General features: G+C 41.4%; 1 protein-coding gene across 1 annotated transcript in view; it reads right to left on the minus strand.

Annotated features, from left to right (window-relative positions):
* Positions 1 to 1,745: 1,745 nt before the first annotated feature.
* Cryl1 (crystallin lambda 1) overlaps positions 1,746 to 26,546 on the minus strand; it is a 131,389-nt gene continuing 106,588 nt past the window's right edge. Inside the window, exons 6-8 of the mRNA XM_090342441.1 lie at positions 17,605 to 17,710; positions 3,077 to 3,183; positions 1,746 to 2,535 (exon numbers count right to left, since the gene is read on the minus strand). Coding sequence (XP_090198567.1) covers positions 2,422 to 2,535; positions 3,077 to 3,183; positions 17,605 to 17,710 — 327 coding nt within the window. The 3' untranslated portion in view covers positions 1,746 to 2,421. The remainder of the gene's footprint in view (positions 2,536 to 3,076; positions 3,184 to 17,604; positions 17,711 to 26,546) is intronic.

A 26,546-nucleotide genomic window follows, 5' to 3' on the forward strand; every position in this document is an offset into this window, starting at 1 on the left:
GCATAAGGAAGGAAGTTGTGCAAGACATATATTGCCATCTCCCCTTATGAAAGATAGTTTTCCAGAAGGCTCTCCAATTTCAAGGCCTCCACAGCTCTTACCTGGCCTGAATCAGTCTAGTCTCCAGCCTGTCCCTTCAGTTATCAGAGGGGACTTGCTAAGATCTTGCCTTTATTAGGTAGCTCCCTGCTCACTGATTGTTTCAGTCTGAGGTGAGTGAATCATTGACATGGACCCCCATCCCCAACTTGCACACCAAAGCCCTACCCAATCCCACTTGGGCTGGCTAATCTAAAGAGGGCCTTTCCAGCAACAGTGGTCTCAGCTGACTCCCTTTCCAGAGAGGTGGCTCCTGACTACTCTCTTCTCCTGGGAGGGGCTGTTACCCCTGGTCAGTTTACAAGGCACCTGCTAGAATTCTCCCAGCACGTCTCTCTCCCAGGTGCCATGCTCTCCCACATTTGTGGACTCTCTGGAACACCAAACCTTTTTTTAGAGTTCTTTTTGATGGTGGTGGTGATGATTTTAAAAAATTAAGTAGTTGCACAAAAGGGTTTCACTTCTACAAGTTTTTGCTTTATGTTGGTACTGGGGCCTGAACTTGGCTTCAAGCTTTTGCATAGCTTCTTTTTGTTGTTGTTCAAGGCTGGAACTCTCCCATTTTAGACATAGCCCACCTTTGGATTTTTGCTGGTTAATTGGAGATGAGAGTCTCACGGCTGTTTTTAAACTGCAATCTTCAAATCTCAACCTCTTGAGTAGCTAGGATGATAAGTATGAATCATTGACTCATGGATATGTTCTTTTTTTTTTGCTGTTATATGAACCTTTAAAAAGTCAGGGTTCAAATGCCTATTGCCTGGTATATTTCAGTTGTTCAGTGCAGATTGTATTGAAAATACCCGAGGGTCCTGATTGAGCTTGGATCATGTGTTAGCAGAAACAACTACTTCCATGTTGGTTCCTAATTAGGGACACTGCTTTCAACAACACAGGAGCCTCGGCCTGAGGAAGACAGCTCCCTCCCAGGTGGAGATGGGGTGCTGACTGCTAGAAATCACAAGGCTGCTGTATTTCTGTCCTGGGAGCCATTAGGAAATCTTGCATACGTATCCAGTGATCAAAGTGGCCTTACAAGTAGAGAGGTGCATGCCCTGGAATTCCTTGGAATGTTCTGGGAACTAATACTAGGAAGACTTCACGCTGAAGAAATTAACAGGTATCTTTATCATAGGACTTTGTGGACATTTGATTTACTTCAGAATGGGAGTTCCAAGACTTGGACAGCCAGCAGTGCTCCTCTGATATATGTGACCAGGAAAGCACTGGACCAACTTTACGAAACACTAACACTAATTGGTGAATTTTTTTAAACTAAAAGACAAAGGTCCCAGAACCAAATAATTGGCTATTATTTGTCCATTGTGATCACTCTGAATGATGCTTATTGATCATCAGGAAAGAATGCTTCATTCTCAGAAAGAACAGATTGGGTACTGGTGGTTCACACCCCTTATTCTAGTTGCTCAGGAAGCTTGAGGTTCAAGCATTGTGGTCCAAAGCCTTCCCAGCAAGAACATCTGTGAGACTCTTATTTCCAATTTTCCACCATAAAAGCCAGAAGTGGAGGCATGGCTCAAGTATTAGAGTGCTAGCCTTGAGCAAAAATTCTATGTGATGGAGCCCAGGACCTGAGTTTAAGCCCTAGTCTGGCACAAAAGAAAAAAAAGAAAGAAATCAAAAACTTTAAGCAATCAAAAAATGTTTATTCAGAACATTAGCAAAACAAAGGTAATTGATTCCTAAATATAGGGCCATAGAGTACTCAGAAAGGGACTAGAAAATAATTACAAAAATAGTTCAGGCCAGGTGCTGGTGGCTTATGGCTGTAATCCTAGCTACTCAGGAGACTAAAATCTGAGGATCACAGCCAGCCTGGGTACTTAAGTCTGTGAGACTCTTATCTTCAATTAACCACCAGGAAACCAGAAGTGGCGCTGTGGCTCAAGTGGTATGGTGGTAGCCTTGAGTTGAAGAACTCAGGGACAGCTCTCAGGCCCAGAGTTCAAGCCCCATGATTGACAATTTTTTTTCAGTAATAGATTAATATGCCAGGTAACTACTGTCATTGGCTCTGAAGTGGAATCATACGTAATCACATTGAAAAGACAAGCTTAAAATAATCTTCAGATTATTAGCCCAGGAAACCGACATCTCAGATCCCAGAGACTTTTGTGACAGCCCAGTCCAAGATTAGTCCTTAACACAGTGGAAGACACTGGCCCTCTACCACTACCTGGAAGCAAGCTCTGAATCTGCAGACTAGGCACTCCTAGGTTTCTCACTGGTTTAGAAAGTGCTATTAATATTAAAAAAAAAAAAGACTTTCAATGAAGGAGTGACTGTAGCATCTCAAGAAACTCACTGAGGCTGCATCTGGTTTTTCAACTTGGCAAGCCTCATAAGACAATCATCTCTCCACTGTCTCCTGGCTGATAAGTGTTCTGGGTCATCAGGAACCTTCAGACACATGTCCTAGGAGAAAGAGGAAATTGGAGAGAAAATAAATTACAGGTGTGTAACTATTTTTCCTGTTCATACGAACCATTGCTTGAATTTTCATGAAACAGAAATCCCTCAATCTCACAGGCTTTCCAAATCTGGAGAGATCTCAGACAAGTTGAAGAGAACTACTGTATATGAGTTATATCGTTCTTATGATAGGCACTGGTGGCTCATGCTTTGGATCCTAGTTACTTAGGAGGTGAAATTTAAGGACTGGAGTTTGTAGTCAGCCTGGACAGAGAAGTCAGCGAGACTATTTTTAATTGTATTTTATTGTCAGGGTAATGTATAGAGACATTTGTCAGGTAGTGGGTACGTTACTTCTTGAACATTTATATCCCTTCCCTCAGTGATACTTTTATCTCCAATTAATCACCAACAAGCTGGAAGTGTGAGCCACTAGCACCCGGCTACCTGAATTATTCTTTAACCTCAAGATTCTAGTATATTCCACCTGCAGGTGATAGATAGGAGAGAAAATGATTATCATGTGACTATACAATCTACCCACCTGGTTAACTTTCTCCACCGTGGCCCTAGAAAATTCTGGAATGGGTCCAAAAGTCTTCAGGACACGTCTCATGCCTTCACTGTATCTGTCACAGTAGCTCATCACACCTGAAATGTTTTGAACACAAGAATCTATCATATCAACAAAAATATTGTCTGACTCCAAATTAACAGGCCCAATTGAAGGCTTTGCCCTGGGGATGAGGCATCCACAGTCTTCTCCAGGGAATAAAGAAAAGATAGAAGTGGGAGACAAGTCACTCACTGTTTTCTGGACAAGCTGGCCCTTCCCTCCACAACCTTTCTTTCTTACCTTTCTTTCTTATCTTCCTTCCTTCCTTCTTTTCTTTTTTGTGGGTCATGGGGCTTCAGCTAGGCCTGGATGCTGCTCCTGTGCTCTTTAGCTCAAGGCTACCACCCTACCCCTGGGCCTGGGTGTTGTCCCTGAGCTCTTCAGCTCAAGGCTACCTCCCTACCCTTGAGTCAAGCCCAACTTCCCACTTTCTAGAGGCTAATTGGAGATAAGAGTCTCAGGTTCTTTTGTGCCTGGGCTGGCTTTGAACCTTTATTCTCAGATCTCAGCCTCTTGAGTAGCTAGGATTACAGGCATGAGCTACCTCGCTTGGCTCTCCACAATTTCTGAGACCTTAAAACCTTGAGAAGTACTGGTCTTCAGGCCTGGCACATACCTCCTTGTATGTGACATGCCAGCCACAGGTATTCAGTCACTAGTCTGCCCTGACACACTGATTGGGGAATGTCATACTATATCTCCATTTCTCAAAGCCTTGTGTTGCACACTTGAATGTATTTTCTATTTTGAAGCTATAACAAGGATTCATATTACTATAACAGGATGCAGTAGCGAGAAAGGAAGGAGAAAAGCAAAGAGCAAAAGCACCTTTTGAGAAGAGAGTGGAAGATAGTGAGGGTCAACAGGGAATCTGTACAGCTGTCTCTGAGAAACCAGAGCTTTATAATTTTACTGGAAAATCCCATGTCTAGTGAGTCACACCAAGTGTGCCAGAACTGTAGAGAGATTTTTGCCAGAAAGGAAAATTATAGGCAGACTGCTTATGAAGGCAGATTTGAGCACACACAGCTATGACCAGAGAAAGCCAGGACAAAGGCACCAGAGATAGAGTGTACATGGCTTTTCACTCACCTCCAGCATCAACTGGATGACTAGGAGTGGAAAATCATATCCTGCTGGTCATAGGTGGACATAGATCATGGATGCAGATTGCAGATGGCCCAAAATACTAAGGGAAAGTGTGAATACCCCACAAAAGTCATTCCCACTCAGAGAACAGCTTCTGGAAAGAAGGGTTTCCCCCCTCCCCAGAAGAACAACATCTTTGATATTGGCATAGCGCCAGCCCGAGTAGCTAGCTGGTAGCAACAACTGTGGCAAAGAAATCTGACCAGTGAGAGATAGCTCTGCCCAGGGGAAAGTAGCTCCTCCCAGGAGGGACACCTACCTGGGAAGGCACAGCCAAGAGACAGCCCTGCCCCTCTGCAGCAAATGAAGACATTCCAGTCATATAGCAGCTCAACCTGAAGCTTAGCTGGCTACTGGTACTAAAACCCCCAAAATCTGCAAAATCTTACGGGAAAAAAAAAAATGGATAGGCCATAAAAGCTGAGAGTGGCTATAGGCTGGCACAAAAGGGAGTTTCAGGAGCTAGCCCCTCTGGGAAAAAGCACTGATTCTAGACACACCACATTCTCACCCACACTCAAGCACACTTACAGATACTCCAACCTACAGAAATCAGCCATCTCCTCCCAGTGTTACATACAAAGTATATTCCCTCTCCCACTAAGTTACAGTGGGAGGAATGACCCAAAGATGCCACACTTGTAAGGTAGAACTTTTTTCTGCCTATTCAAACGGATTTGAGAAGTCAACTAAGCTACAAGGAAAACTGACCACCATAAGAAAATCAAAGGCTCTATCAAGAGACTGGATAGCAGACATTGGGCAGGAACAAGGTTCCCCAAATAAATTGAAGATTTTTTTTCTAATTTTAATTTTAATTATATTCTTATTGTTATTTTTCTGCCTCTCCTTTTTTACTTCTTCATTGCTGTTCTGCTTATTCCTGGATATACTAGGCTTCGTCCTTAATTGTCTAATATTTAATTCAGCCTATATTTTGATGACTCAATTTTCTATTTCTCAATCTTAGTATTTTTAACTTTAGCATTATTACTTTATACATATATAATTCTTAATTTTTCAAATTTCCTTTTCTTTTTCTCTGAATTTAAGTCTTAAGTATTTTTCATTCTATTCCTTTCATTTTCTATATTTCTCTACTCTTCTTTTCTCCTATTTTTCATTATATCTCTTAATCTTTTAATTTCACCTTAATCTATTTACTTGTATTCCTTGTCCTTCGCTCCTTTGTTTTCTTTAGTCTGTTGATCCCTAGTTGCTTGTCTTTAAGCTAGCCTGTATATTTATCCATTTTGAAAGTGTTATCCTTTTGTTTTGGATTATTTTATAACAGATTTGTTCACTGATTAAAACAATATATAATCCCCACTTTTGAATCACAATATCCCTCCACTAACAAAGAAAAGAAGAGATAGATAGGGCTCCGGATTGATTTTTGTCTTAAAATTGTGTTTTCTGGTGGTATTGGGTCTGCTTTTGTATTCAAAAAGGAGAGGATGAATGAAAATACTTATCTAAACTCTAAAGTTTGTACAACTACAGGGCTCTGGGTTGGTTCTTGTCTTAAAATTGTGTTCTGGTATGGAATTAGATTTACTTTCATTTCCAAAACAGAACAAGCCATAGAAATACAAGAAGAATGACAAGTTAAGGAACCTCAACTCCCACTCAAAATAAGCTGGAAACAAAGCAGTCAATGAAAAACCTAGAGGTTAGACCTCAAAATGCTCTACAAACACTACTGGAAAAAATACTGAGTGTAAAGATTAAAAACTGGCATACAGCTATGCATGAGCATGATGAAGCTAACCACAGATTAACAGAGGAATTCATGGAATCCATAAATAGAAAGATGAATGAATTCCAACAGAAGGAAAGGAAGTCCAAAGAGAATATAGCCATTCAGGTAAGAGATCTGAGAAAGAACATAGAAAATCAAATCAAGGATTCCATCAAAATCTAAAATAAAGATTCAACAAAGGAACTGAGGCCATCAAAATGGCCCATTAGAAGGAAGGGAAATAAAAAAAAATACAAAGACAGATCCCTACAAGAGCTACAAGGCAGAAGCAGAAGGTCTAATTTAAGGATAAAGGATACTGAGGATTGCCTAGGGAAGGAAGCTAAAGAAATATGAAATATATTTAACAGAATCCTAGCAGAGAACTTCCTGAATATCCAAATGGATAGGCCCATTCAGATACAAGAAGCCTTTAGAACCTAAAACAGACCTGACCAGAACAGGATATCCCATTGTCACATTGTAATCCATACAGGATCAATAGAGACCTAGGGAAAGATTCTTAAAATTGTCAGGGAAAAAAAGATCAATTACCTGTAAAGGAAAACCATCAGAATCATTACAGATTTCTTAGCAGAGACTATGAAAGCAAGAAGAGCCTGGAAGAAAGTGTGGGACACCCTAAAGACAACTATCAACCAAGAATAGTGTACCCAGCTAAAATCTTCATAACTGAGGGACAAATAAAAATCTTCCATACCTGGCCCCAGTGGCTCATGCCTGTGATCCTAGCTACTCAGGAGGCTGACATCTGAGGATTGCAGTTCAAAGCCAGCCCAGGCATGAAAGTTTGTGAACTCTTATCTCCACTTAACTACCAGAAAACTGGAAGTGGTACTGTGGCTCAAATGGTAGAACAATACCCTTGAGCTGAAGAGCTCAGGGACCCAGCAGCACCCAGGCCCAAAGTTCAAACCCATGACTGGTGAAAAACAAAAACAAACAAAACAAAAAAAAAACATCCATAGCAAAGAAAAATTGAAACACCCTATCTCTACCAAACCAGCATGACAAAAGATACTTAAAGATGTCCCTACACATAGAAAAACAACAAGAGCATGATATAGGCAGAGAAATGGACCCTTAACAGAGAATCAGATAACTATAGTAAGAATTAATGAGGCACAACCTCTAAGAAGGTGGATAACATGGCAGGAACTACCAAAGACCTTTCAATCCTAACTCTCAATATTAATGGGCTTAACTCTCCAAGTAAATGACATATATTGACTTAGTTGAATCAAACATTAAAATCCATCTATCTGTTGTCTTGAAGAGACACACCTTGCCCACAAAAACAAACATATTATGAAAGTAAAAGTCTGGAATAAAATCTTTCAAGCAAACAGCCTCCATAAACAGGCTGGAGCTGCAATCCTAATATCAGATAAAATCGACTTCAAATTAAAATTAGTGAGAAGAGATAAATAAGGACATTACATACTAATACTAATACTAATACTAATAAGGGATCTCTCCTACAGGAGGATATAACAATCCTAAATATCATACAACAAAATGCTGGAGCACCCAGCATTTTATGCTAAAATCATGCATAAATCCAAACACATCAATTGCTGATGACTTACCTAGCAATAGCTCAACAAAGAAACCTCAGAACTAAACAACTGCATAAACCTCAACTAGACTTAACAGAAATCTACAGAATATTTCACCCAAAAGTGTCAGAATATACATTCTTCTCAGCAGCACATGGACCATTCTCCAAAATAGATCACATTTTAGGGCACAAAGCAAACCTATGCAAATTCAGAAATATTGAGATTATTCCCTGCACTCTCTCAGACTACAATGGAATAAAATCAGAGCTCAACACCAAAAGCCACCATAGAAAATTCTGTAACTCATAGAGGCTAAACAACATATTGTTGAATCACCAGTAGATCCTTGAAGAGATCAGAAAGAAAATTCAAACGTTCATGATATTTTTATTTAAAAAATGAGCACACAAAATGACAGCTCCTCTGGGACTTAGGGCAGTACTCAAAGGAAAATTTAAATTTATAGCTTTGAATGCCTACATCAACAAATAGGAGAAATCCTAAACCAACAATTTAATGATGCACCGTAAGTGCCTTAAAAATGATCAACAAGCTAAACCTCAATCCAGTAGTTGGAAACAAATAATTAAAATCTAATCAGGAGGATCAAAACAAAGCATTGGTTCTTTGAAAAAAACAAAAAACAAAATTGACAAACCATTAGCAAATCTGACAAGGAAAAAAAGAGAACATATCTAAATATATAAAATCAGAGATGAGAATGAGCATCATGACAGGAATAAACAGGATTCAGAATACTATAAGGAAATACTTTAGAAACATTTATGCTAACAAATTCAAGAATCTGGAAGAAATTTCTATCAAATATTGATATACTCAAACTAAATGAAGGAAATTTAAACCAACTAAACATACCCATATCAAGTAATAAAATGGAAATTGAAATAAAAGACCTCTCATTCAAAAAAAAGCCCAGGACTAGATGGATTCACAGCCGAATTCTATAAGGCCTTCAAAGGAAAATTCACTTCAATACTCCTCAAAATTTTCAGTGATATTGAAAGTGAAAGATCACTAGCAAACTCATTCTATGAGGCCAGCATAATGCTCATCCCCAAACCAGACAGGGTCTCATCAAAGAAAGAGAACTACAGACCCATTTCTTTAATGAACATTATTGCAAAACTTCTCAATAAAATACTGCCAACTGACTTCAACAACTAATCAAAAAATGCATATACTATGATCAAACAGGATTCATTCCAGGGATGCAAATTTGGTTCAATATACAAAAGTCAATTAACACAATTCAACACATCAATAAGAGCAAGAGCAGGAACCACATCATCTTAATAGATGCAGAAAAGCATTTGACAAGACCAAATACCCCTTTTTGAAAAATCAGGATATAGACAAGGTTGTCTGCTTTCTCCACTCCTCTTCAATATATTACTGGAATTCCTAGCCAGAGCAGTAAAGGTAAACACATAAAATAATTGAAATTATCCCCATGATATGGAAATAAGAGGAGGTTTTTTGTGGTTGCTTTTTCTTTTCTTTTTTTTTGCCATTGAGCCTGAGCATTATCCTTATTTTTTTCCTCAAGGGCAGAGCCCTACCACTTGAGCCACAGCACCATTTCTGACCTTTTCTTTCTCTCTTTTTTTTTTTTTTAAATCTTATTTTAACAATCCTGGGCTTGAGCTCAGGGCCTGAGCACTGTCCTTGGACTTTCTCAAGGTTAGAGCTCTACCACTTGAGCCTCAGTACCACTTCTAGCTTTTTTCTATGTATGTGGTACTGAAGAATCAAGCCTGGGTCTTCGTGCATGCTAGGCAAGCACTCTACCACTAGGCCAAACTCCCAACCTCATTTCTGGCTTTTTCTATGTATGTGGTACCAAGGAATTGAACTCTGGTCTTCATGCATGCTAGGCAAGTACTCTACCACTGGCCAAACTCCCAGCTCACTTTTTCTTTTCTTTCTTTCTTTTTCTATGTTCTGTTTGCAGTTATTTCTTTTGTCTTTCTTTTTCTTTTCCTCTCTGGTTTATTCTCTGTGGTCACTGTTTTTGAGTTTGGCACCCTTTGTCTTGTATATAAGCTTATCTGTCTCATGGAAGAGTAGGGGAATCCCAGAAACTGTGGGACAAAGTGTGAACCAATGAAACAGTGACACTCACTAGACACTATTTTGGAAATGAACTTTGCAACTTTGGGAGAGAAGGGAAGCTGGATGTGAGGGAAAATGGGAGAAATTTAGTGAGGGGGAAACACTATTCAAAAAGAAATATACTTATTACCTCACTTATGTAACTATAACCCCTCTGCACATCATCTTACCAATAAAAAAAAAATCAAACCTGGATCTTCGTGCATACTAGGCAAGCATTCTACCATTAGGCTAAACTCCTGACTCCTTCCCTTCTTTCTTTTGTGCCGATACAGGAGTTTGAACCATGATCTCATGTTCTCCCTTGGCTTTTTTGCTCAAAGTTGCCCCTCTTTCCCCCTTCCCTCCCCAGCTTAACTGGAGTCTCATGGAATTTTCTGCCCATGGTGACTTTGAACTGCAATCCTCAGAGCTTAGCCTCTTGAGTAGCTAGCTAGGATTACAGGCATGAGCCACCAACGCATGGCTAGTCATTGATTTTCTATGAACCAATGATGCAAAACTCAAGTTAATCCCTCATTCAACTTCTAGTTACTTGCTTCTCAGATTACAGGCTTTTGATGAGGAAACAAGAAAAGTTTATCCTTCAGCAGGGGCCATTTGGAAATTCATAAGAAAATCATCAGTATAAGCAGATGGGTGTCTTAGTATGTATTAAATGACTCAGTAGGTCTTGTAAGGCTGACAGGGCTAACTCCTGCTAGGAAAGACAGAAGATAAATCACAGTACCAGCTGCTGTGGGGCCCTGTGTCCTGAAGGTGAGATTTCTGAGACTCAGACTTAACAAGGGAAGAAAATACAAGCCCAGTCCAACCACGGCTCTGCCTAGGCAGTGGACCAGCCCCATCCAGAATCTCAGCTCCATCTCTTCTGCCCTGGGGCTGCTAGAGCAAGCCTGTACTTAGAGACCAGACATGTCAGAAACTAGCCCTAAGATCCTGGAAGTTGAGATGTCTCTAAGTCCTGACTGTTTCAACTTAGGTGCATTTCTTTTGTCTTTTTTTTTTTTCCTTGATGGGTGCTGGGAATAAAACTTAGTCTTGCTCAGGCTAAACGTGTTTTATTACTGAGTTACTCCATCAGACATATTTCCAACTCTTTCAAAACCACAAAGCCTCAACAGTGGGTTATTTGTGTCAAAAAGGTAACAAGAACAAAGTAAAATTGCAGAATTTGCAGACACCTCCTTCAATCCCTATAAACTTGGTTCTCACACCATGAAAACTGTACTACCAATTTAAAATTAAAATGAGTAGTTTAGTACTCTTTTTAAAAAAGACAACTTCTTTGGGGTTGTTTGCTTTGTGCCAGTACTAGGGTTTGAACTCGGGGCCTAAGTGCTGTTCCTTAATTTTTTTCGCTCAAGGTTAAAGTACTTCATCACTTGAGCCACAGCTCCACTTCTGATTTTTTGGTTTAATTGGAACCATGATCCTCAGATCTCAGTCTTCTGAATAGCTGGGATTACAGAAATGAGCCACTGGCTGCTGGCTATGGATTTAGTTTTGACTCACCTACATTGATGTATAGGACTAAACTGACTGGGTTACCACTTTATTGGTTTCAAATGATTTTCCTTCCCTTACAATACACTAAGGTCTATGAAAGAGAACAATTGTTTTGAAGGATAAAATTTTCAACCCCCCAACTTTTCTGAGACATTAGCACCTTCCACTAACCAGAGACCAATTTGTTTTTAAAATTTTTTATTTGTTAGGACAACTTTTAAAAGAAAGAACTTTCACTTAATTTCATTAAAGTGTTAACTTGACAATTTAGACTTTTGGACATATCTATAAATGCTAGAACCACTTCATATGGTTGCGTTTCCAGAAAACAACCTAAATATTTCCTTTCAGAAATAAAATATCTGCTTTACCTTTTCTATTTGCTTATTTAGTCATACTAAGGTTAACTTTTCAGGAGATTCTGAACTTATCATTCAATAGTTGTACAAGGGGTTACAATTCCATACATTAGGTTATGAGCACATTGCTTGTTGGTCAATGTAACCCCTTTCTTCATTCTCCTCCAATTTTCACCTCTTATCCCTTCTCTGAAGTTACATAATCCATTCGTTTTACATAATTCACACTATAATGACATTTGCTCACCCCTCCTTCCACCATTCCTGTGCCCACTCCCAAAAACATGTTCTCACTTCCTGGTATTCATTTTAATAAACAGTATATTAATTGTTAAGAGGATTGGATTTCTCCTCTAAAAACACCATCCTTTAGTCAGTTTATGTGTAAATGCATTGATTCCTGCATATGTTACCCTACATAGTCCAGCTTCCACATATGAGAGAAAATAAGTCATTTGTCTCTCTGAGACATGATTTATTCTAGGTCCATCCATTTCTGTGTGAATTTAATTTCTCACAAAATGCTTATGTGACAAAAAATAATGGACTTTCATAAGATTAGATTTAACTTATCTAGTTACATTGGGATTCCTCAGTTATGAAGCTGAACCTACAGCAGGCAGGAGACTCGACCTGGGGATTTGGCCTATAGTACTAAGCTGGCCTACATGAGGGGTATTTAATTTCTAGGAAACCTCACAATACTACCCACCTTCAAAGAGTCTGGTCTTCACTCAGCTAATCACACCTATATGATTGCACAGAATTTCACAGGACTTACAAAGTAGATCCTAAAGGTCTGAAAGAACAGAGTGACATTATCTAATGCCTCCTCCCATGATCAAATTCCCAAACCTGAGCAAGGACTAAGGGAGGTAGAAGCATGCTGAGGCCCCTTCCTTCCTCAAGCCCTACTTGCTCAGTTCCACTCAGTGGCAGATGAAATCCCACATTGAAGAGCCAGACTCCCCAGGCAAGTCTCCTGACACCCCCCCCCACACCAAGTGTCTGTACAAGAGATGAAATTCACCTAGAGGTGAATCTGAGGGGCTGCTAGATTCAGATAGTGCCATTCTACAGATAGAAGAAAACACAAGAAGCAAGGCACCAGTGGCTTATGCCTATGTAGCTAGCTACATAATAGACTTATATCTGAGGATCACAGTTCAAGGCCAACCCAAGCAGAAAAGTCTGTGAGACTTTTGTCTGCAATTAACAATCAAAAAGCTGGAAGTGGGGGCCAGGAGTTTGGCCCAGTGGTTGAGTGCTTGCCTCGCATGCACGAAGACCTGGGTTCGATTCCTCAGTACCACATACATAGAAAAAAGCCAGAAGTGGTGCTGAGGTTCAAGTGGTAGAGCTCTAGCCTTGAGAAAGTCCAAGGACAGTGCTCAGGCCCTGAGCTTAAGGCCAGGACTGGCCAAAAAAAAAAAAGCTGGAAGTGGATTGGAAGTGGCACTGTGGCTCAAGTAATAGATAGTTAGCCTTGAGCTGAAAAGCTCAGGAACAAGGTCCAGGCCCCGAGTTCAAATCCTAAAACCAAATAAATAAATAAATAAACTAAATTCTTAAGAATAAAAAGTGGGCCGAAGAGTTTGGCCTAGTGGTAGAGTGCTTGCCCAGCATGCACTGAGACCCAGGTTCGATTCCTTGGTACCACATACATAGAAAAAGCTGGAAGTGGTGCTCGGACACGGTCCAAGGACAGTGCTTGGGCTCTGAGTTAAAAGCCCAGGACTGGCAGAAAAAAAAAAAAAGCTATAAGTGGTAGAGCACCACCCCTGAGCAGAAAAAACTTAGGGAAAGCATCCAGGCACTGAGTTCAAGCCCAGTACTGTAATGCATACACACACACACACTTTATAAGTCATAGAAGAAAAAAGCAAAAGACCAGAGAAATAACTGCAAACAGTACACTAAAAAAGAAAAAAGAAAAGAAAAACAAAGTAACCACAAAAAAGCCTCTTTTTTGCCATATTGTGGAGGTCATTTCAACTAGCATCATTTTATGTGGTCATATGTACAAAGTCTTGATAATGCCTAGGGGTAGGATTACCGGTCATGGGGGACTAGGTTTAGTCTTTTGGAGAACCTCCATAGTGCTTTCCAACAGTGTAGCCCTTTTTCCAACAGTGTGGCCCTTTTGGCCACATTTCTGTAGCATCTATTATTATTTGATAATGACCACACACACACACACTAAAAACAAATCCAGAAGCTGGGCACCAGTGGCTCATGCCTGCAATTCTAGCTACTTAGGAGGCTGAGATCTGAGAATCACAATTCAAAGCCAACCCAGACACAAATTAACTACCAGGAAACTGGAAGTGGTGCTGTGGCTCAAGTGGTAGAGTGCTAGCCTTGAGGTGAAGAGCTCAGGGACAGTGCCCGGGCCCAGAGTTCAAGCCCCACAACTGACAAAAAACAAAACAAAAAAAGATAGCAGGAGAGCTCAACCAACCACCAGAGGTAAGGGGGCACAGATCAAGCCACAGCCACAACGATCTAGGTAAGTGCTTCCAATGTGTGGTTTCATTCTCTTACTACTCTGGGAGGAGGTTACTGCTGTTACACCTACTTAACAGAAGTAGGCAAAACTGAAGTGTATTGACTTAAGAAACTACCCCAAGGTCAGGCAGCTTGTAAGCAGGAAAGCCAAGGCAAAAGACCCAAGCATAACTAAACCACTTCTCCACCAAGCCGGAACCACTATTCTGACAGTTTGTGCTTCTCGGAGGAGGATGCTTTAACAACAACAAAGAAAGAAGGAACCAAAAACTTGGAATAAGCACCTTGCCCTCCTGTTTTTCAAGGTATTGCTTTATTATCGTAAAACTAAATTCTAAAATATTTGCACTGATTTTAGATAAATAGTAGCTTTTAAGACTAAAAGCTGAGATGCTTGGGCTCTATGAAAACAATATCTCAAAACCAGAAAAATCCTCCCATCACTGATCTTGATACATTCTGGGTGACAGAGAGAAGGTTCCCACTGGTTCCCAGCCAGATCTTATAGCTGTCTACCTCAGGCTTGGAATGCTCTGAAGTTGAACACTGCATCCGTCCCCCTTATCATATTAAGCCAATTAGGTTTTCTTATCATTCTGGCTTTGTTTGAAAAATTGCTCCAGCCTCCTTCCTGTCTGCCACATTTGATTCTCAAGTTTCTGGTGTCCTTGGCTTCTATTTCTATTTGTTTGAGATTCAAAGCTCTTCTCAGTTCTCTCCCTATCTCTGTCTCATGATACTTCAACTGCCTTTTTTTTTTCTCTAGAAAAAAAATGGGGTGTTTTATCAGAAAGTGTCTACACATTTCAAATGCTTCAATATGTTCAGCATTTATGAGGGCTGGTGAAAAAAGCATATGACATTATCCTAGACCATCTGTGTGTATGTGTGTGTGCGTGCATGTGCCAGCACTGAGGTTTAAACTCAGGGCCTGAGTGCTATCCAGAATGAAGCTAATTTTGTTAAGATTGGTGCTCTACCATTTTAGCCATCTGCTTCTGCCTTTTTGGTAGTTAGTTGGAGATAAGAGTTTCATGGACTTTTCTTTCTGGGCTGTCTCTGAATCACAATCTTTAGATCTCAACCCAGGAGTGAGTGTAGCTAGGCATGAATCACCAGTACCCGGCCTGTACTTTAAATTCTTGTTCCATAGCAGTGGCTACAATTTCCTTCCATCAGTTGCTTCCAGCAATGCTTGACTTTAGGGAAGAAGATACACCCTGTTCCCAATACACAAGTGACAGTCTGCTCTCAGATGGTATATACACAGCAGTATCTGGGAAAATGGTTTGGATTTTGGTTGGAAAGTGTATTTCATTAACTACTGTGGCAAAAAATGACTGAGTTATTACCAAAGCACTGTGGAAATAAATATAGGCTTTGGGACAAACCAACACTATGAGGTCACTACTTTCCTTCACCCACTCACAGTGTCACCCTCCCGGGAAGCAGCTCCTAGCACCACAAAGCGTCCTGCCATGTGATGTGGCCAAACCATATGCTTGCCACTTCTAATCTTATTTCTGTTTTAACCCTCTTTAAAAAAATTATGACAACACAAAAAATCCTAAAGGTAATAAAAGTTACTTACAGGTTAGGGGTATATCTTGGTAGTACAGAAATACAGTTCCAGCTCAGCTTGGTGAGACCTTGCTTTTGTTTTTGCTTTTTGCCAGCCCTGGGGCTTGAACTCAGGGCTAGGCACGGTCCCTGATCCTCTCCATACTCTACCCTTTGAGCCATAGTGCTACTTCATTTTTTTTTCTGTTTTTGTGGTACTGAGGAATGTAACCCAGGGCTTGCTGTGTGCTAGGCAAGCACTCTACCATTAAGTCATATTCCCAGCCTGGTTTTTTTGTTTTTAAAGACTTAATTTGATTTGAATAAATAACCATGACATCTAGGTGGCATCCTTCCAGATTCTGATGCATAGCTTCTTTTAAAATTTTGTTTTAATTTGCATAGATCTTTTTTTTCTTTTTTAACAAATAACATCTTTTAGGACCATTTAGAGTCTGGCTGCTTGTTCCATTCTTATCCTATTCTGAAGTTCTTTCTTTTGCAGGTACCATGTCATAGATTTCAACTTCCCTACCCCAAGGCTTCTGAAGTCAGATTGAAGGTACATGTCTAATCTGTCCCACCCTGCTCTACCTTACACGCCTATACCAGCCCTGTCTTGTGAAAGCAGCTCCTGGGAACTCCCTGGCCTTCCAGAAGGCAAACTACAAATCCAAATAGCACACCTACAGGCTGCTCCTGTGTAGACAGAAGATACCACCAGCACGTGGTACCTGGGGTTCCTGGGGTAGTGGTAGCAGGGGTTGCAGTGGTGAAGTTTTCCCTCCTATCTTTTTATCCTTCTTGGCTCTGTAAACAATTCCACCGCCTTCTCCAGGAAAATATTACTTTCTTTTCCATTACACTGAAGCATATGTTGCAGGGTTCCCATTATATCTTGTCCCTCTAGAACATTCTTCACTCCTCATACCCTGCAATTTAAGAATTCCATGTGGACTCAGTGCTCTGTGTCCTAGCCCCTAACCATGATATCAAGGTTAGCTATACCCTTTCTTCCTTCCTTCCTTCCTTCCTTCCTTCCTTCCTTCCTTCCTTCCTTCCTTCCTTCCTTCCTCCTCTTCCTCCTCCTCCTCCTCTTCCTCCTCCTCCTTCTCTTCCTCCTCGTCCTCCTCCTCCCACCTCCTCCTCCTCCTTTCTTCCTCCTCTTCTTCTCCTTCTTCTTCTTCTTCTTCTTCTTCTTCTTCTTCTTCTTCTTCTTCTTCTTCTTCTTCTTCTTCTTCTCCTCCTCCTCCTCCTCCTCCTTCCTCTTCTTCTTCTTCTTCTTCTTCTTCTTCTTCTTCTTCTTCTTCTTCTTCTTCTTCTTCTTCTTCTTCTTCTTCTTCTTCTTCTTTCCTCCCCCTCCTCCTTCTCCTCCTCCTCTCTTCTTCTTTCCTCCTCCTCCTCCTCCTCCTCCTCTCTTCTTTCCTCCTCCTCCTCCTCCTCCTCCTACTCCTTCTCCTCCACCACCTCCTCCTCCTCCTCCTCCTCCTTCTCCTCCACCACCTCCTCCTCCTCCTCCTCCTCCTTCTCCTCCACCACCTCCTCCTCCTCCTCCTTCTCCTCCACCACCTCCTTCTCCTTCTCTTTCTTCTTAGTACTGGGGCTAGAATGCAGGGTCTTTTCATTCTTGTTTGACTTTTTCACTCAAGGCTGGTGCTCTCCCACTTGAACTACACCTCCATTTCTAGCTTTTGATTGGTTAATTGGAGGTAAGAGTTTCACTGGCTTTTCCTACCCGAGCTAGTTTTGAACAGGGGTCCTCAGATCTTAGCTACATGAGTAGCTAGGGTTACAGGTGTGAACCACCAGTGCTTAATCTACACTGCTTTTTCTTCTCAGCTTAAAATGGCCAAATTCGACTGTTCCTAAGTGTCATGGAAATACTCAACAGCAGAACCCCAGCCCTAAGCATACCTTCGGCATTCAGGTGCATCGTTTCCAAGGGTCCAATGAATGCATACCGCATGCCCAGCCCATCCGACATAACCAGGTCCAGGTCACTAGGAGACACAATTCCCTCCTGTGTGGGGAGAAGTTGGTAGTATACTGATGAGGGAATTTTCTAGAAAAGGAACTTCATTACCATCATTCCCATCCCAACTTTTTTCTTTTGTGCCAGTACTGAGGCTTGAACTCAGAACCTGGGTATTGTCCCTTAGTTTTTTCACTCAAGGTTGCTGTTCTACTACTGGACTGTACTTGCTTTTCTTTTTGTTTTGTTTTGGTTAATTGGAGATAAGAATCTCACAAATTTTCCTGCTCCCAGTCTGGCTTGAGATTGTGTTCCTCAAATCTCAGCCTTCTAAGTAGCTAGGGATAGAGGTGTGAACTGCCAGCACTCAGCCATCCTAACTTCATTAGGAAAGTTTGCCCAAATACCCTCCTGTACTCTATGGCTGTATTTCCATCAAATTCTAGACAAAAAGTCTTATATGCTTGGATGCTGAAAAAAGAGGTTCTTTGTTTTATGATCAAATATCCATTAACCTATTCCATACATGCAATCAATAGGTTCCCCTTGTCCTCTCTACATTGCAACCCCCTGCTCCTCCCCCCCCTCAACACACACAGCCTAAGAGAATGCTGAAGCTCTGGAGACCAGAGAGGATACAGTATCAGAGGAAAAAGGCAAGAAGAATTTTCTGGGTGTGTGTTTAGAAGGTGGGGAGTTGGTCTGAGCCATCCAAACAACTGGAAGATGCTCTCAGGGCTTCGCCTATCTACATGCCTGGCCGTGTCCTGCTGCTAATGATTTGTAAGAAAAGCTGGTTCTTTGATGAAATGCAGCTTGGAACAAAGGGTATGTTTGTCAAGGTGGGGCCCTAGAATATTCTGCAAATGAAAACTGCAAAGCAAGAGGTGAGTTGTTATGTGCTTAGTTTAGACATTGAGAGGCCATCTGTGTTTCTTGGCCTGTTCTGATCCAGCAGCTGCCTGTGTGGCTTTGGGCACAGGGCTTGGGTTCATAATTACACCTCAGCATGATTTGGAAGCTCACTGCCAGGTCATTCCCACTGGAGGTTCTTTCTATCTTGGACATTCAACTATCAGGAAGGAAGATGTGAGCAAAATCATTGTTATCCCCCAAAACCTTTTGTCCTTTAGACTGGCAGCATTCCTGTGCATCTGTTGCTTAGGGTCTCTTTTCTTGAGAGTAATTTCCTCCTTCTTTTTTGTTTTCTAGTAGTGAAGCTTGAATTCTGGGTTGGGAGCTGTCCCTTAGCTTTTCCTACTAAAGGCTGGTAGTATTCTACCACTTGAGCCACAATTCTACTTCCAGCTTGGAAGATAAGCATTTCCCAGACTTTACTACCCCAAGTAGCATCGAACTATGATCCTTAAATCTCAGCCTTCTGAATAGCTAGGACTATAGGTCTGGCTTGAGTATAGCTTCTTTCAGAAAGCATTATAGGCTCTGCTGTCTGTTGGGAGGCCATTAACAATGCCACTTCTCCAGTTCCTCAAAAGACTAAACATAGAACCATAGAACTCCCCTATGACCCAGCAATTCCACTACTTGGCATTTACCCACTGGTCCAGAAACAAGGACATACTAAACTCATTAGCACAACGATGTTCATTGCAGCACTATTTACCATAGCAAAGATATGGAACCAACCCAGATGTCCCTCAGTTGATGAGTGGATCAACAAGATGTGGTATTTATACACAATGGAATTCTATGCTGCTGTCAGAAAGAACAACATTGCCCCATTTGTAAGGAAATGGAAAGACTTAGAAAAAAATAATACTAAGTGAAGTAAGCCAGTCTCAAAGGAACATAGGCTCAATGGTTTCCCTCATTTGTCATAATCAGTAGAAACCTTGGGTTCTCCTAGCAGAGATTTACAATAGAATAAAACCTAGACACATAAAGCCAGATAGTATGATGCTAAATGAAAGGACCTCCAGGATATAGAAACAAAAGCCATATAATGAGTGATTATTGTCCTTAATGTACTATTATCTCTCTCATCTCTTTTGCTGTCCCTTGGTTATCTCATATTGTTACAGTATTTCACCTTGTTATCTGATATATTGTATATATGCTTGATAGGTTATTTGAAATTGGATAGGGAAGGGGGGAAAACAAGATGAGGGGCAGGAGTGGGGGAGGGAAATGGGGACCAAGACATGAGAAAGGGTATCAATATATGTGAAGTAATGCACCTTCTATCTGGTGAATATAATGTAACCCTTCTATTAATTACAATAAAAATATATGAAAAAAAACAATGCTACTTCTCCATTGGTGGCTTTGTTGTACTCTGAGATCCTTAAACTAAGGGTCAGTTCTTATAGTCTAGAAGTGTATGTATACATCCTACAGCTGGCTCCCAGCAACTACTAGATATATCTCCTTCCCTCTGGGTTCAAGGCTTTTCCCTGTATGGGCAATCTGATCTCCTTCCTGAGAAGAAAGCTCTCATCACCCTAAAAGAGGGCTCTGATGTGTCTCCATGGGCCACAGAGACACATCCTCTGCCCTGCTGGCAGCTGAGAAGAGTTGACTCAAGGCTGAGCACCTCCCATTCCTCCACCTACGGGTACTTCTTAGTGCCCAGACTTCAAAGGCAACCAGAACCCCCCCCCCCGCCAGGTGGGAGAGAAGCCACCACTGCCACCGTACCCCCCCAATGCGGAGACACAGAAGGGTATCAGGTCTGCCTGGATATCTGGACCACTCCAAGTCATTTAGAGGGCTCCATGATAAGATGGGCTAAAGAGGATGGACCCAATGGAGGCAAAGAACCAGGATGATGACAAGCCTGCCACCAGTAAAGGAAAAGTGTAGCTCAAACACTATTGATCAACTCCATTCCTCCGAACCATGTTCCATGAAGCTGGGAATATGCATGAGCATTTTCAACATAAACAAACAAAAACCTGTAAAAGCTGCAGAGCATCTACTCGAGCCACTGTGCTTGTCTTGCTTGTAGCCTGACAAACTTCCTAGAGACAGAAAGACGCCTCTCTTCTATGGCAACTACCTCTTGGCTGTCAAGACAAATCATGTCTACTAAGATTCAACAATGGATTACTTTTAGTACATTTCTAATCTTCTGGGTAATAGACTTATATGAAATGACTTCTCATATGACTTGCTTCTGTTTCTCAATATTATGAACTAAGATACACATAGCCTGTAAACCTAGCTACTCAGGAGGCTAAGATCTGAGGACTGCAGTTCAAACTTGCTTGGATAAAAAAGCCTGTGAGACTCATCTTCACTTAATGATCAAAATTCCAGAAGTGGAGCTGTGGCTCAAGTGGTAGAACACTAGCCTTGAGCAAAAAAAAGCTAAGGGACAGCCCTGAGTTCAAGCACGTAAGCACACAAGAAGATACACACAGGGCTGAGGTCCATACCAGCACCAAAATTGATCAGTCGATCAGTCAGTCAGTCAGTCAATCGGTCATCCAGCCAGTCAATCATTCAGGATCTACTATGCTGTGTATAGCTCTAGTTTGTCATTGTGTAAAAGTCAGCTGGCTTATCCTACTAGTCATGGCATTTGGGTTGTTTCTTGAACGTTTGGAAACAAAGTTCTGGCCTGTGTCTAAGTCTGAACTGCTAGGAATTACAGCAAGCCATCCTCTACCTTCCACTTTATGAGGCAATGCTACCCTGCTCTCCAAAGAATTGCATCAGGCTTACTGCCCCCAGCCATACATGAGGAGAAGTCCCCATTACTCCATATCTTTCTAATATTGGTTAATTATTTCTCAGTGGTGGCTCACACCTATAATATCCTAGTTACTCAGGAGGCTGCTACCTGAACATTTCAGTTTGAAGTCAGTCTAGGCAGATAAGTCTCTGAGACTCTTATCTCCAATTAACCACAAGAAAGCCAGGGTGGAGCTTTGTATCAATGTAGTATAATGGCTGGTTCCAGTGAAAAAGCTAAGTAGGAGTCCCCAAGTTCAAGTCCCAGTATCAGACCCAAAACCAACAAAGAAGATACTGGGTGTCACCATTCCCATAAAATTCTACTGATCTGGTAAGACACAAGGAAATTTTACTGAGTTTCCCAGGCATTCTAAATTATCTACTCTGTGTTCAGCCAGCCCACTAAGAAGTGCAAATAATTCATTGAGGTCACTCAAATGTTGATACATGTCATTTCCTTTCACTTCTTATAACAAAGGTGTAAACTGAGTGTCAGTGGCTCACATCTATAATCCTAGATACTCAGGAAGCTGAGATGTGAGGGTTGTACTTTCAAGTTAACTCAGACAAGAAAGGTGGCTGGTCTCTTATCTCCAATTAACCACCTGAAATCCAGAAATGAAGCTGTGGCTCCAATGGGAGAGCACCAGCCTTGAATGAAAAGGCTAAGGGACAGTTCCCAGAGTCTGAATTCAAGCCTCGCAGCATATAAAACAAAACTGTAAAGATGGAGGAAGGCTCCAAGGAGGAAATAGTCCATAGAAGAATGCAGAATCATGTAAAAACCCATCTTTCATGGAACTGCCATTCTATCTGCCTCTCTCCACTTGGCAAGTGTTGGGGACAGGAAGAGTGGCTTTGGCATTCTCTCTAGGCTGCCTGTTGGCCAGGTCTACAGGTTCCTGCATCCCTGGGCTTCAGAATGCTGCTAAGGGCAGCCAGGTAGACCTGAAGGATACTACCTCACCCCACTCCAAGTTAACATTTCACAAAGCCTGAAGTTTTTTTCATTGGAGCCTTCAAACTGTGAAGGCTGCAAATATGGAAACCACCCCATAGTCACAATGCTGTTTAGCTTGTCTCTTTTCTTCCACAATTGGATTTGGTAATTTTAGACCTGATGTTAAAGAGATTTCAAAATACGCTAAAGATGAGCTACTCAGAGTAGTTCAGGTTTGTTCTGTTTTTCTGGGAATGGAACCCAGGGCCTCATATATACTAAGCAAGCACTATCCTACAGAGCCACTCTTCTACCCCAAGAGAAACTCAGGGGTTTTATATATTTTTTGGTTAGTGGTGGGACTTGAACTCTCAGCCTGGTTGCTGTCCCTGAACTCTTCAGCTCAAGGCTACTGCTCTACCCCTACAGCCACAGCTTCACTTTCGGTTTCTGGTGTTCATTGGAGGTAAGAATCTCATGGACTCTAGTGCCTGGGCTGGCTTTGAACTGTGATCCTCAGATCTCAGCCTCCTGAGTAGCTAGGATTACACTGTGCCTGGCTTTGCTTGGCTTTTTCAATCAAGGCTGGCTCTCAACCATTTAAGTCATAGCTCTGCTTCTCTTTTTTCAGTGATTAATTGGAAATAAGAGTCTCACAGATTTTTTTGCCTGAGCTGGTGTCAAACCATGATTCTCAGATCTCAGTCTCCTGAGTAGCTAGGGTTACAGGTGTGAGCCACTGGTGCCTAATGGGAATCACTTTCTGAATCTTCACAGTGTGTCACTGTTTGTCACACTTGGAATTTCTGAAATAGGTTTCACATCTAGGTTGAAACTCAATTCTATAACTCAAGATTATCTTAAAAATTACAATGAATAACCATAGAGTAGAACCAAGTGCTTATGTTTAAATACTGAACTGGGCAATGATTCCTAGGAAATGGACAGAGTGGGGCACATGAGTGCAGAGAATGGAGCCCAACACCAGGCCTGTGATAATATATATTCATCAGAACAGCAATCAGTGCTTCCTCCATTTTATAATAAAATTCTCAAGTGACACAGGCAAAGAAATACCCCAAATGGTTACAAGAGTCTGCAATTCATATAGATCACTCTTACTTCAAACCCTGGCTTTTGTATCAAGTCGTGAGAAATCATGGGTGAGGAGAGCCTATGCACAGCCCTTTCAGTGGAAAACTGCTTCCCTTTACTTTCTTTAGTTAAAACCTAAGATTTCTTTTAGCCAATGGACAAACACGCAGGGCCCAGGTCCATGCTTTACCAAATAAATGGTATGGGGAAATATATTCAGATACACAAGACACTCACCCCCAAAGTAAGAAGAAAATTAAAGATGGTGCATGCAGTATTCAATTGCTATGCTACATACTTAAGTATAATTAGAGATTTAGTGTCAGTCAGGGGCTGGCTGAAGACAGAACAAATAGGAGAGATAAGAGAAGAGAGGAAAAAGGAGAAAGAGGAGAGAGGAAGGAAGACACACACACACACACACACACACACACACACACAGTCATTAATTAGTACCTGTGGGGGCTGAATTGTAGAACACCCATTGTCACCACCAAAATCCCTGGAGTCTCAAGTCCTTTAAACAAAATGGTATGGTATTTGTATAAAACCTAGTCACAATCTCCTATATACTTTTATTTGTGTGTGTGTGTGTGTGTGTGTGTGTGTGTGTGTGTGTGTGTGTGTACGTATCTGAGAGTGCGTTTGTGTGCACCAGTACTGGGGCCTCAAGATCTTAAGTTTTTTCCATTCATGGTTGATGCTCTGCCACTTGAGTCACACCTCCACTTGTGGCTTTCTGCCAGAAATAAAAGTCTCATGGACTTTTCTGCCCAGGCTGGATTCAAACCACGGTCCTCATATCTCAGACTCCTCAGCAGTGAGGATTACCAGTGCCAGCTTTGTTTTCTATTTTTTATTGTTATACATTGCTTCTCTTTCAAGCAACAGTGAAACCAGCTCCAAAGCAATGCAAGAAAGGCATGCCTGGCTGCCCTCACTCACACCACCTTCCAAGGAGAAGGTAAAGCAAACCTCTTTTCTTGAAGAGAAGAGAAAAGGCCTGTTAATCACTGGCTTGGGGTTGAATTTGTGAGCTGCCTGGCATCTTGCCAATAGCTACAGTTCAAGTTTTCTCAGAAGTGGGCTATAAGCCATTCCTGCAGAATGACTCGGACACATTTTACTAACTAGAAGAGCTCACTGACGCCACACTTACCTGAAGCAGCAAGACACTGAATCATGCCTCTAAAACATCATCTAGGAAGGAAGAGCCTTTGGGAAGAAAACGAGCTCAGCCTCAGGCAAAGAAGGGAATCAACAGATAGCTTCTGCTGCTGACACTCAGATGTCTGCAGGTGAATGGACAGGAGAGTCTCACCCCCTAAGGAGGGATCTGGGCCATGTCTAACAAGAGAGAAAAAAGCTACTCTGGCAAGAAAAAAGCCACTGCTAGCATTAGTCCAAAGAATGACTCAGAGGAAAAGCTTTCAGGTATGAAGAAGTCATTAAGGTATAAATCAGCAAAGTAGAAAATCTGAAGCCCCTTAAAGCAACTCCTCAGTGGGAGTACAACTTAAAAAATCCAATTAAATCACTGAGTATAGGTGGTTTAGGCTTGCCATCTTAACTATTCAGGAGGTTGAGGTCTGAGGTTCAAAGCCAAACCAAGCAAAAGAGTCCACATGACTCTGGTCTTCAATTAACCAGCAAAAAGCTGGAAGTGAAGGTATGGTTCAAGCACCAGCTTTGAGCAGCTTTGAGCTAGGGGCAGTGCCTCAAACCCCAGTACTGGCACCAAAAGCCAAAAACAACAACAATAACAACAAAATATTCAAACAACAGTGATGAGAATCCACTCTTCACATGAATAAAAGTTAAAAAATTATATTTTAGCAAAGTCAGTGTTACAAGCACAGTATTTCTTACCTAAAAATCTGGGTGTTCAAAAGTGCCTGAGACTTCAGAGTTGTTCACATTTTAGAATACTTGCAGACTTTGCTAGCTGAGCTGCCCTCAAGTGAAAACCTGAAATTCAGAACTTGAATGCCAAGATGAAGATAATAAAATTTCAGATTTCAGTACATTTTTGAATTTCAGCATTACTTTAATTGAGGGGTCCTCTGAGAATCAAGGTTTTGTTTTTCCCTTGGCTTATGGCTGGCCCTCTACCTCTAGTTTCAGCTTTTTGCTAGTTAACAGTCTCTGATTTTTCTGAGTTGCTTCTCCAATTGCACTCCTCAGATCTCAGCCTTCTGAGTAGCTCGAATGACAGGGATAAACCATCAGCTCCCAGCCTCCCCCACTTTTTAAAAAGGTTTCTATAAAGAGGTTTGAGCACATGAGCACACGTGCACGTGCGTGTACACACACACACACACACACACACAAGGTTTGGGCAGGGTAGCAGAAGTGCCTGCTTCTTCAGGATGATTAACTGCAAAGGTAAATGCCTGGTAGCCTCACTCAGCTTCCAACTGGGCAGATAAAAGGCAAATAGGCAAGCTGCAGCTCTGATTATCACCTCAACACCTTCTCCTGGGACTCCTTTGTTCCCTTCCTTCCTCTGTTTCAAGGACCCATAGTCAGTCCCTCTTGTTATCTACCCAGCTGTGAACTGCAGTAGCTGAAACCATTTATTGATCTCTTGCTTGTACTAGTGATTTTACTAGTGATTTCTTCCTGTAGGGCAGGGCCAGGCTTTCTTGGCCCAAGCCCACTGCTCATAACAGGAAAACACAATCACAATTTGCATGCCTGCTTAGGAAAGGACTGGAGAGTAGCTGGTGTTGAGTGTATGAACATTCCTACAAGGAAAACAGGGTGTTGGTCTCTGACTAAGTCAAGTGCAGCAGGGTTTGGTTTATGATTTAGAAAAAGGAATCTTCTGGACAGTTGTAACGTCTCATTTGTTTGTTAAGATAGGTTTGTGTTCTAAGAATTTTCTGGTGACATTGAGAGTTGAACTCGGGACCTCAGGCTTGTTATGCACATTTATTTGTTTGTTTGTTTAGTGTTTACTGGGGCTTGAACTCAGACTCGAGGTACTCTCCCTAGGCTAGTGCTCTATCATACCTCCATGTGTGGCTTTTTGTTGGTTAACTAGAGAAAGGAGTCTCATGGACTATTATGCCCACGTTAGCTTTAAACTTTGATTTTAAGATGTCAGCTTCCTGAGCGGCAAACATCTTTTTTTTTAATTGTATTTTA

The sequence above is a fragment of the Megascapheus bottae genome, chromosome 11 (genome assembly GCF_031878675.1).
Source record: "Megascapheus bottae isolate mThoBot1 chromosome 11, mThoBot2.hap1, whole genome shotgun sequence".
NCBI classification, from domain to species: Eukaryota; Metazoa; Chordata; class Mammalia; order Rodentia; family Geomyidae; genus Megascapheus; species Megascapheus bottae.